At 41.8% G+C, this 12,462-nt stretch overlaps 1 protein-coding gene across 2 annotated transcripts in view; it reads right to left on the bottom strand.

Annotated features, from left to right (window-relative positions):
- Positions 1–12,462, bottom strand: part of LOC122552954 (filamin-A-interacting protein 1-like) — a 245,339-nt gene that overhangs the window by 38,238 nt on the left and 194,639 nt on the right. For both annotated transcript variants that reach the window (XM_087991507.1, XM_043696264.2), the window contains one exon: positions 3,608–6,398. In XM_087991507.1, the coding sequence (XP_087847633.1) occupies positions 3,608–6,398 (2,791 nt within the window). The remainder of the gene's footprint in view (positions 1–3,607; positions 6,399–12,462) is intronic.

Raw genomic sequence — 12,462 nt, 5'->3', positions numbered from 1 at the left:
CCAGGGTAGTAAAAGAGATGTCGGGAAAAACAGCAAATACACTTGCAATAATTTTCCAAAATTTGCTGGACTCTGGGGCAGTTCCAACAGACTGGAAAACAGCAAATGTGACACCACTGTTTAAAAAGGGAGGTAGACAGAAGATGGGGAATTATAGACTGGTTAGCTTAACTTCTGTAGTGAGGAAAATGCTTGAATCTATTATCAGGGAAGAAATAGCAAGACATCTAGGTAGAAATTGTCACATTGGGCAAACGCAGCATGAGTTGATGAAAAGCAAGTCGTGCTTAACTAATCTACTGGAATTCTATGAAGACGTTACGAGCACATTGGACAATGGGGACCCAGTAGATGTGGTATCTAGATTTCCAAAAGGCATTTGACAAGGTGCTGAGCAAAAGGCTGCTGCACAAGATAAAGATGCATGGTGTTACGGGAATGTATTAGCATGGATAGAGGATTGGTTGACCTACAGGAAGCAAATAGTGGGGATAAATGAGTCCTTTTCTAGTTGGCAATCAGTGACTAGTGGTGTACTTCAGGGATCAGTGTTGGACTGCAATTATTCACAATCTACATAGATGATTTGGAGTTGGAGACCACATATAGAGTGTCAAAAGTTTGCGGATGATACTAAGATGAGTGGTACAGCAAAATGAGTGATACAGAGGACAGTGAAACTTTGCAAAGGGACACAGATTGTTTGAGTGGGCAAAGGTCTGGCAGATGGAGTATAATGTTAATAAATGTGAAGTCATCCATTTTGGTAGGAATAACAGTAAAAAGGGATATTTTGAAAAGGTTAAAAAATTGCAGTATACTGCTATGCAGAGGGACCTGAGTGTCCTTATGCATTCGTCACAGAAGGCTATTCTACAGCTGCAACAGGTAATTAAGAAAGCAAATGGAATTTTGTCTTTCATTGCTAAAGGGATTGAGTTTAAAAGCAAGGAGGTTATGTTGTAGCTGTATCGAGTGCAAGTTTGGTCTCCTGACTTCAGAAAAGATGTACTGGCACTAGAGAGGGTGCAGAGGAGGATGCAGTTGATTCGAGAGTTGAGGGGGTTGGCTTATGAGGAGAGACTGACTAGACTTGGATTATATTCATTAGAATTTAGAAGAATAAGGGAGTTCTTACAGAAACATACAAAATTATGAAGGGAATAGATAAGATAGAAGTATAGAGGATGTTTTCACTGGCGGGTGAGACTAAGACAAGAGGGCGTAACCTCAAAATTAGGAGATGCAGATTTAGGACTGAATTTAGAAGAAACTTCTGCACCCAGAGGGTTGTGAATCTGTGGAATTCCCTACCCAGTGAAGTAGTTGAGGCTTCCTCATTGAAAGTTTTTAAAGCTAAGATAGATAATTATTTGAACAGTAACAGAATTAAGAATTATGGTGAGTGGGTGTGTAAGTGGAGCTGAGGCCACAACAATATCAGGCATGATCTTACTGAATGAGGGAGCAGGCTTGAAGGGCCAGATGACCTACCCCTGCTCCTATTTCTAATGTCCTCACGTTTTTATGTTCTTTTGAGATAATGACAGAACAATCCTATTTTGGTGGAGCCAGAAAAGGGATAACATGCTTGTTTTTCTTTGAGAAACAAAACCTGGCCTGTTTTAATGAGTCATCTAAAGATGTTTTTTCTGATAGTGCAGCACTCCATCAGTACCTTAGCTAAGCGTCAGTCTGGATTGTGTGCTCAAATTTCAAACTTGTGTCTCAACGATGAGATTGTTACCACTGAGTCAAAGCAGATACCTTAAATCTTATTCCATATATCAAATAGCAAACCTTGATACCTTGAAACTTGATCACAAGTTTGTGATGTGCAGGGAGAAAAATGCCATGACGTCTAAATATCATTGGATACCAACCTATTAAAATGAAGCTTCTACCAACATTCGACCCACATTGGAGAGCAGCATGGCTGAGTGGTCAGCACTGCCAACTCACAGCACCGGGTATGATTCCAACCTCGGGTGACTGTCTGTGTGGAGCTTGCACATTCTCTTCTTGGCTATGTGGGGTTTCTTCAGGCTTCCTCCCACAGTCCAATGATGTGCAGTTTAGGTGCATCAGTCAAGGTAAGTTGCCCATGATGTGCAGGCTAGGTGGATTAGCCACAGGAAATGCAGGGTTATGTGTCAGGATGGAATGCTTTTCAGGGGGACAACATGGACTTGATGGGCCAAGTGGCCTGCTTCCACACTGTATGGACAGTTTACTGCCTCAAGTTGATTCATAATAAATGGCAAATCAATTCTCCAACACATTTTTCCTGACAAGCTTTATGCACTTAATTAATGCTTGACAATTATGCGTGACTCATTGGAATGTCTATTCTTGTATGGTGAAGGGACTAACAATGCATAACAATTCAAAACATAAATTGACAAATTAGAGCATGCAACACCTAAAACAGAATTCTGATACTTGAGTTACAGAAATTAGGATGATTTTCCTGAGGATATAATCATCTTAAACTAAAGTTAGTGCAATCCAAGTTCATTAGCCCTTTTAAAAGAAGATTATACTGAAACCACATCTGAGTAGGTTTTCAATCAGACAATATTTTACTAGTAACACTGTGTAGTCATATCAAAATTGTTTGTTACGGTTATGTAATTTAAAAAATAATTTTAGAAGATGCAACTTGTGCATTACTAGCTGACTTTTAAGCTGGTTAAATTATGAGATGAAAACAGAAAATGCTGGAGAAACTCAGCAGATCCAGCAACATCTGCAGAGAAAAAGTTAATTTTTCAAATCAAGAATTACTCTTCTTTGAAACTGAAGAGAGATCAAAATGCGATGGGCTTCATTATTTTTACATAGGTGGGAATGGCAAGTGGAAGAGAAGTGAGGGTCAGGGCAAAGTTAAGAGGAGAGGAAAATTTAGAGATTAAAGGTGTGGTGAAAGAAAAGGCAAAGGGAGTGGCAATGGTTGTAGCGAAAATACAAAGCACATATCGAAAGTAGATATTAACTGCAGAATAGGGGGAGGCTAGAGTGCCCTATTATTTTAAACATGTACCTCAATGCTCATTCATCACATACACATATTTCAAGGGTTTCTTCTTTGTCTGATGGAGACCATCTCCTTGAAGTATTTCTCATTCATTTCCATTTTGTTGGTCTTCCTGAATCCACAGCCTTGCACAGGTACAGTATTGCTGCATATCTGAGAACAAAGCTGCAAGTACACTAAGTACTATTTCTTCCCATCTTCATTACTGTGGCTTCTGTGAATACTTGTTTGGAGCAATATTATTAACTAGGGTTCTACCAAGTTAATTGAGTGCACCAGCTCATTCATATCTTTCGGGGGGTGAAAAACACACCACTAATTAGAAATTGCATTTTTTAAGCATTACACCAAGTGACATTTTCAAGCTTTGAAACATGAATTGTCTCTGTCCGTTCTTCAGTTAATTTGTGACTGCAATAGGATTTACTGTGAAAGCAAACAAAACAATGGCTAACCAGATCAAATAAAAAGTCACTGCACATGACAGGATACTAGAAGGTAAAACATGATGCACATAGATATCACCACATTCCGAATAAAGATTAAGAAGTCAATGAAGCTTTAACTCACCACTGACGTTGTAGTCCTTGTGGATGTGGTACTGGCTGGAGTTATAGTGATGCTGCTGGTCATTTTGTTGGTTGAGTTTTTAGGAGCAGTGCAGTTACGAGGGGAACGGAGAACTGTTCCCATTGTCACCTCCTTGTTCTCACACCCACCAGCAACAGACAGAGGCCGAACAGTTATCAGAGGGCTGGTGTCTTCGGTGTAGCTGCTGCCGGGCCTTTTAAACTGACTGCCCAGGTGGATGTGAATCTTGTTGTCCTCAGTCGTTATGATGTTGGTGTTTGGGCTGTATCTTCGAGTTGGTGTTGGCACCGTCTGTTTCTCTGGGGACACTTTGAAAACTGCCCGTCCCATGGCTGGTTCCTGGGCTTGATTCGGAGGGACTGAAGACTCGGGGGCTGCCGAAGTAGAAACTGTCATGATCTGAATGGGGGAGGCAGATGTGTCTGGACAAGTAGTTGTGTCCAGAAAGGCAGCCTTGCCTCTTTCTGGGGGGGAGGTAGCCCTGGAGAAAGTGGTGATTGTAACAGGAGATGCTGCACGCTCTGGTGAGAAGGAGCTGTCTGAGGCTTTGCCTTTGGATGAGGCAACAGTGGGAGCGGGCAGGATGGTGATGCGCGGCTTCTGCTGACCCAGGGTGGGGATGACTGTGGTGCTGGAGAAGAAGTCTTCAGCTGACGGGCTGGTGATCTCCAGAGTGGCAGTGCTGTTGCCGTGGTCAGGGGTCACTCGAATGTGCAGTGGCTGGCCTTGCCTCTGGGCCACGATCACCTCCCTGGGGTTTGCACTGGCCTGAGTGGCTCTCTCAGTGCTGTTCTCCTTCTTCTTCATCCAGGGGATCCATGATCTCCTTAGGTTTAACTCATTGGCAGCTGGTGGATAGCGCTCCAGCACCGAGGGCCGCTCCATGGGCTTCTTCTGCCTGAGGTTGCTCATCAGGTGGTTCTCTTCTTGGACAGACTTTCGGATAAAAACTGCAGCATTGTCTTCTTCCCCAAGCCCATTGGGTGGGCTTTCGGTCTGGACGGCTGTGGATGTGACTGGGACATCGACCATCCTTCTGCCATTGAGGCAGGGCCTCAGGGCCCGGCTGTATCGTTTGGATAGCTCCAGCTCCTTTGCCAAGCTGACCACCTCCTGGCCCATGTCTTTGTTTTTACTTTCCTCTTGTTGGAATTTCTTCCGGAGGATGGAGTAATCGGCCTGCAGTTGGGAGAGTTGGTCCTCCTTGTTCATCAGCTCATGAATCTTCTCCTTGAGTGCTTGAACCTCTGCCTCCTCGAGTCGAAGCCGATTACGAGCCTCAGCCTCCAGGGTCAAGGCTTCTCCTTTCTCCTTGCCCCTGGTCATCTGCTTTTTTAATTCTTCCAGCTGATGGGTCAGGAGGTTTGCTTTGTCCTGCTCAGTCTTGAATTTCTGCTCTAGCTGATCGTATTCATCCTCAGTCTTCATCAGATCACCTTCCACCACCTCCAGCTGCTTTAATCGAGATTTCAACCGCTCGATTTCCAACGTTAGCTCTTTTATTTTATTATTGTCAAGTCCAGTGTCTTCTGGAAGTCTGTCCAGTTCTTTCTTGGCCTTATTTCGGAGGGTATCACTTTCAGTTTCTTCTACACGGTCAAGCCTCTTCTTCAACAGGCCAACTCTAAAGCTCAGCTCATTCGATTTTTGTTCTTCATCTTTGAGCTTTACCTTCAATTCATTTCTTTCGTTGAGCAGGGCAGACACTTTCTCTTCCATCTCCGATTTCAATTTGAGAAGCTTCTTGCTCTCTTCAATCAGCTTCTCTGTTATCTCTGTTGTTTTATTTTGTTCCTGCATCAACTTGCTATTAAGATCACTCACTTTCTGTTCTTCCTGATGCAACTTTTCTGCCACACCTCTTCTCTCATCTACTAACATCACAGTAAAAGACTTCAGCTTTGTCAAGTCATCTTTCAAGAGGAATTCACTTTTTTCCAGTCTGGCCTCTGATGTTTCAAGTTCTTTCACTCTGGCTTTCACCAATTCCAACTCGTTGACCAAGTCTTTTGCCAGATTCCTTTCTTTATCTAAGCTAACATGTAGCTGTGAACATTCAAATTTGCTTTTGTTAAAGGCACCTTCCAATTTTTCTAGATCAACCATTCTCTTCTGTAGTTTTTCCACTTCCATTTTCAGCTCCTTACTATGGAGCTCCTCCTTTTCCAATTTCCTTTTTAGTTCCCTGCCCTGATCTTCAGCCTTAGTTATCTCTTCATCTTTTCCCTCCATCTCTAGTACCCGCTTTCGCAGGTTTTCCACCTCAGCCATCAGACTGGAGTTTCCACACTCTCCATGGCTAATTTTAACCTGCAATTCCTGAAGTTCCTCCTTGGCCTTCTGTAGGCTTTTGTTGGCTTCCTCCAGCTCTTCAAGTCGGCAGTTTAAACTGGACAGCTTTTGTCGTAACCGGTGGTTTTGAGATTCTTGGGTGGCTAGTTTGGCCATCATCTCATCATGCTCCTGCAAAGACTTGGCAGACTTGTGTCCAAGTTCTGCCTCAAGCCGGATTACTCTCTGACTTTCCTCCCTAGCTCTTTCATCAAGACTTCGGGATTTCTCTTCCTCCTCTTGGAGTTTCTGGCCCAGCTCCTGCAACTTCTGTGCTTGCTGGCCGAGCTGTTCAATGTGAATCTGTCGTTCGTCCACTAGCATCAGTGCAAATGATTTCAACTTGCCCAGCTCCTCTCGCACTTTGCTCAATCGCTTGTTGTTCTCCTTTTCCTTCCGTGCCTGGTAGAATTTTTCCTGTTCAAGCAATTTCTTCAACCTAGGAATAAGAGAAGTTGCATGAGAATGGAATTAAAAACTATCAGAAACTGAAATTTATCATGCCTCAGGAATCATCGTAGTTGATTATTTAAAAAACAACCCTTTAAGGACCGTCTTGAATGGCTATTGCAATGGAATATTGAAGAGCAATTAGCAGTTAGATATGTGGCAATCAGAAGCTGTGGTAGTTAATTTAGACTTTCATGACAATTGGCTAATTGCTATGTTTGAACTACAACTTATAATTTTACATCACAACAAGGGAGGGTTTTTATGGCACAGCAGCAGTGTCCCTAACTGTACTGGAAGGACTGTGTTCAGGTCCTATCTGCCCCAGACATGTACCATAATCTATCTGAATATGTTAAGTAATCACATCACAACAATACCCAAAGATAAACCTGTGAAAATTGAAGATCTACATCAGAGAAAGGAATAGAAAGTTTTGGTGATGCTGTTAGATGAGGAAGGATGAAGAGGAAGCAAGCGCTAAACCAGAAACACTAATTACACAGAAATGAGTTGTTTTAGCGCTGGACCTTGAATGCACCTCTTTCACCAAGCTTTGGGACACCAATCTTTACATATTCATTTGATTAAGCCTGTCAAGTATCTTAAAAATATTTTACTATATTAAAGGCAGAATAAGATATAAGATTTTGCTGGGAAAATGAGATGGCAATGCAGACTTTATGACTGACTGAAAGATTTTAATTTTTAATCAATATCTTGGGAAGCAATGTAACATCAGCAATAGAGGTTAAGGTATTTTCTAGTTGAAAGTCTGAGTGTACAAGCCAAAGTGAATTTCGTACTCACCGGTCTATCAAGATCAATATTACAGTTTGAGAAAGTAGTGACAAATACCTATTGCCTATGTGACCTAGAAGTACCTCTATATAGCTTAGGAGAAAGTGAGGATTGCATATGCTGGAGATCAGAGCTTAAAAATGTGTTGCTGGAAAAGCGCAGCAAGTTTCCTGAAGAATTCCTGAAGAAGGGCTCATGCCCGAAACGTCGATTCTTCTGCTCCTTTGATGTTGCCTGACCCGATGCACTTTTCCAGCAACACATTTTCAAGCTCTATATAGCTTAGCCAAGATTAAACAATTGAATTAACACTGCCAGCTCCCTGTTCAGCAAATCAAAATTTTCTGTTATGACATGCCTGAATCTACTATGAAATCAAAACAGGTGTTTATTTCAGAAAATGCTAGGTACATCCACTGTTATCATTGACTGATGATCCTCTCTGATGATCCAGCCCAGCTATCTAGTGTATTATAAAGCCAGTTTTATAATAAGACAAAATAATTTTTAATGAGCATCTGAAACCACAAAATAATTTTAAAAATGACTTTAAAGCTGAACATTTACATTAATAAAAACACAAACTACTGGAGAAAGTCAATGGGTCAAGGAGCATCTTAGAAGAGACAAACACGGTTAACTTTTCCAGTCCGATGGCTCTTCTTCGGAACTTGGCGTAACCTTACCTGGCACTTTACAAAGCTGTCAGAGTGGAGTCAGGCTTCTGGACGTCGCCCTTGTGAGATATTGTATTATAGTTCTCTTTACAAACTCACTCATCAGCATGCTATGTTTACTAATACTAAGTTTCCATTTGTTCATTCATAACTCTTTTACTAACTTACTCAGCAGCACACTATGTTTACTATACCATGTTTTTCTACAACCTCTGCCATCGGGGAAAAGGTACAGAAGCCTGAGCACGCACCAGCCAGTTTCGAAGCAGTTTCTACCTTACTATTGTTAGAATACTGAATGGACTCTCAAACTCTTAACATGCTCCTGTACCTGTGTTTTTGTTTTTGCTGCTGTTTACCTTTTATTTACTTATCTATGCTAACTCTGTGATCTGCCTGTTTTGCTCGTAAGACAAAGCTTTTCACTGTGCCTTGATTTATGTGACAATAAATTCAATTCATAAAACTGTGTTTTTGCAGTACATTTTACTATTACAAGATAGACTAAATTAAAACATCCCTTCAAACCCATTACTGCTTCTTTACACCTTCAATCCTTATTGGCTCCATGTTGCAAAAGTAGTGTTTAGACCAGCTTCTCTATCAAAGGCTACAAAGTGTTAATATTGTAACCTGTTCAGGACAATGCCAACCCCATTATCAGGTCTCCATGACTCATCCAAAACTATAGAAAGATTATAATATTAATCAGCCCTTAGCAATCATCTCTCAGGACCTGAATTGATTTCAGAAAATCAAACAGTTTCCTCAACCAGTACGTACCTGTTAAATACATATTAAATAGGATCGCTACACCCTTTAAGAAACATATGATCAAAACAGCGCTTCTGTGAAACTGCACGAATGAATATCAAGACTGGTAATAGGGAATAAAACATCATGACCCAGCTGCAGTAGATCAGTTTAATATCCTCTATACTTTTATTTAATACACATATAATTCCTAACTTATTTAGATCATATAGATCTAGTATTTTTACTAACATCACTAACTTAAAAGATAAAAGGACACCTCTTAATTATGCAAACGACCGGACAGGCACTCTAATCCCATCAGGAGTAACGGCAGCGTTTAGCAAATGTTTAAATCACTCCAGCTTCCCCAGGGCAGATGTCATGCAAACTTTTGTGTATAATTGATACAATTAGGCAACATCATGCTGCTAAAACATTAATGTATGTAAGAACTGTGTGTAAAGAGGCTACTGTAAGAACTGTACTTCGGATTCCATCGCCGTCATAAACTGCGCTACAGCGGATGCTTAATAAAGAGGCTATTTTTTGCCACTCACTGATTTCAGTCATTATTTGAACACAATCCCACACCCTCAAAAAACAATAAGTTCACTGTGAACTGCCACTTCTTGAACCATTCAAATACATTCAGGCATAATCTAATTATTTTGGTGGGTGAAGACCAAGCTCTGAAAGGGACTTGTTATGGTCTCCCAAACCTCTGCGCCAGAATGTCTGGTTTCACATCCCACCACAGGATATGTTGACTGCAGAAATGTGTCATAACATGCCCAACAGGTGGATAAAAAAGACCAAGCCTTTTGACTCAATAACATTGATTATGCTCCACAACTGGGATGAGGGCCCATCTGACCATTTTAATCTGATCACATTTCACAATGGACCTAGGAATGATTTGATCTGACCGTGGTTGGTGACTGGCTAGTTGTTGGAGTATGGTCATGTGACATGTGTTTAAAGGTACTGCTTTTTCCAAGGTCTCTCATTGAATGGATAACAGCAAGAAAAGATTCTCTTTGTTATCTGTGGCAGAGTAACCAACCAGCCTGTATTCCCCAGGACAGTCATGTGCCTTAGGCCTTTGTTCCAGTTTGGTTCTTGCCATGATGCTGTTTAAATTGTAATTCCATTTAATTTGTGCTTAAAAAGTATATTTCTATGCACTCTTCCTGTCACCTGCTGTAATAACTTCAGCAGCACCAACCCCACAATAGGAGCAGCATGATGGCTCAGTGGTTAGCATTGCTGCCTCACAGCACCAGGGACCCGGGTTCAATCCCAGCCTCGAACAACTGTCTGCGTGGAGTTTGCACATTCTCCCCATGTCTGTATGGGTTTCCTCCAGGGTGCTCCAGTTTACTCCCACAATCCAAAGATGTATAGGTTAGCTGAATTGGTCATGCTAAATTGCCCATAGTGTTCAGGGATGTGCAGGTTAGGGGAATGGGTCTGGGTGGGATACTCTTTAGAATTTTGGTGTGGACTTGTTCGGCTAAAATGGCCTGTTTCCTCACTGTAGGGATTCTATTCTATTCTAACCCTCTATTCCCACTCATACAGCTCTGTTAGTACCAATGCCAGTTCAGGAAACTGACAGGTATTCATGTTGCTACAGACATTACTCCAGGATGGCATCTTGCCTCTGTGGTGCCGGGGTCAAGGATGTCACATGTTTCTGGGGAGAGTGATCGGCCAAAACCAATGTTCAATGTTGGGGTATCAATAAAAAGTTAGGCAGGGGTGTGTGGTCCTGCAGTCAGAATTGAGAGAGCCAGGGAGAAAATTAGCAAATAGGACTTCAACCATAATCCAGGTTTCTCCTAGCAGCACTTGCAAATGAGTATAGCAATAAAATGGTAAAACAGACAAATAAGAATCATAGAGTTGTACAGCAATCAAACAGATTCTTCCATCCAACTTGTCCACGCTGATCAGATGTCCTACATTTATTGTAGTCCCATTTCCCAGCATTTGTCACGTATTCCTCTAAACCCTTCCTATTCATCTACCCATCCAGGTGCCTTTTAAATGTTGTAATTGTACCAACCTCCTCCACTTCCTCTGTCAGCTCATTCCATACACGCATCACCCTCTATATGAAAAAGGTGCTTCTGAGGCCCCTTTTAAATCTTTCCCTCACACCTTAAATCTATGCCTTTGGTTTTGGATTCCCCCAAACCCAGGGAAAAGACCTTGGCTGTTCACCCTCTCCATGCCCCTCGTGATTTATAAACCTCTACAAGGTCACCCCTTAGCCTCCAACACTCCAGGTAAAATAGCCCCAGCCTATTCAGCCTCTCCCTCTAGCTCAAATCCTCGAATTTTGGCAACATCCTCATAAATCTTTTCTGAACTATTTCAAGTTTCACAACATCCTTCCTGTAGCAGGTAGACCAGAATTGTATGTAGTATTCTAAAAGTGGTCTAACCAATATCCTATCAAGCTGCAACATAACCTCCCAATTCCAATACTCAGTGCATGTCTAGAAAGATAGTGCAGGCGGACTTCAAATTCCTCGGACAAAGTCCTTAGATATCTCAAGTGCAAAGGGCCTTGGGATTCCCAGTCCAGGCTTCTGTTAAGGTAAACTTGCAGGTTGAATTGGTAGTTAGGAAGGCAAACACAATGTCATGATTCATCACGAGAGGACGAGAATAGAAAAGCAAGGATGTACTTTTGGAAGGAGTAACAGGAATACTAGGCTAATGATAAGATTCCTGGTAGTGTAGATGAGCAGAGAGATCTGGTGTCCAGGTACAGAGATCCCTAAAAGTTGCCACCCAGGTTGATAACATTGCTAAGAAGGCATATAATGTGTTAGCTTTTATTGGTAGAGGAATTGATTTTCAGAACCATGAGATCATGCTACAGCTGTACAAAAGTCTAGTGTGGTCACATTTGGAGTACTGCATACAGTTCTGGTCACCACATTATAGGAAGAATGTGGAAGCTTTGTAAAGGATTCAGAGGAGATTTAGTAGGACGTTGCCTGGTATAGAGGGAAGGTCTTACAAGGAAAGGCTGAGGGACTTGAGGCTGTTTTCATTAGAGAGAAGAAGGTTGAGAGCTGACTTAACTGAGACGTACAAGATAATCAGAGGTTTATATAGGTTGGCCAGTAAGAGCCTTTTACCTTTGATGTTGATGGCTAGCACAAGGGGATATAGCTTTAAACTGAGTGGTGATATATATAGGACAGATGTCAGAGGTAATTTCTTTACTCAGAGTAACAGTAGTAGACTCGCCAACTTTAAGGGCATTTAAATGGTCATTGAATAGGCGTATGGATGAGAATGGAATAGTGTAGGTTAGATAGGCTTCAGATTGGTTTCACATTGAGGGCTGAAGGGTCTGTACTACACTGTAATGTTCTATGTACTTCTGAGGCTTTTAAAAGCTCTGGTCAGACCACATTTCGAATATTATGAGCAATTGTGGGCCCCGTACCTTAGGAAGGATGTACTGACCCTGGAGTAGGTCTGGAGGAGATTCACAAGAATGATTCCAGGAATGAAAGGCTTAACATATGAGGAACTTTGAGGACTCTGGGATTATATTTGATGAAGTTTAGAGGATGAGGGGAGTTCTAATTGAAACTTACAGAATACTGAATGGCCTGCACAGAGTGGATGTAGGGAATATGTTTCCATTGGCAGAAGAGACTAGGACCTGAGAGCACAGCCTTAGAATAAAGGGAAGAGCCTTTAGAATGAAGATAGGGAGAAAGTTATTCAGCCAAAGTGTGGTGAATCTGTGGAATTCATTGCCTCAGAAGACTGTGGAGGCCAGGTCATTGA

The sequence above is a fragment of the Chiloscyllium plagiosum genome, unplaced genomic scaffold, assembly GCF_037043375.1.
Source record: "Chiloscyllium plagiosum isolate Xiang-an unplaced genomic scaffold, Cpla_swu_hap1 HiC_scaffold_10, whole genome shotgun sequence".
Classification (NCBI taxonomy): Eukaryota; Metazoa; Chordata; class Chondrichthyes; order Orectolobiformes; family Hemiscylliidae; genus Chiloscyllium; species Chiloscyllium plagiosum.
The sequence above is the reverse complement of the archived record's forward strand: the minus strand, read 5'-3'. Positions and strand labels throughout refer to the sequence as shown.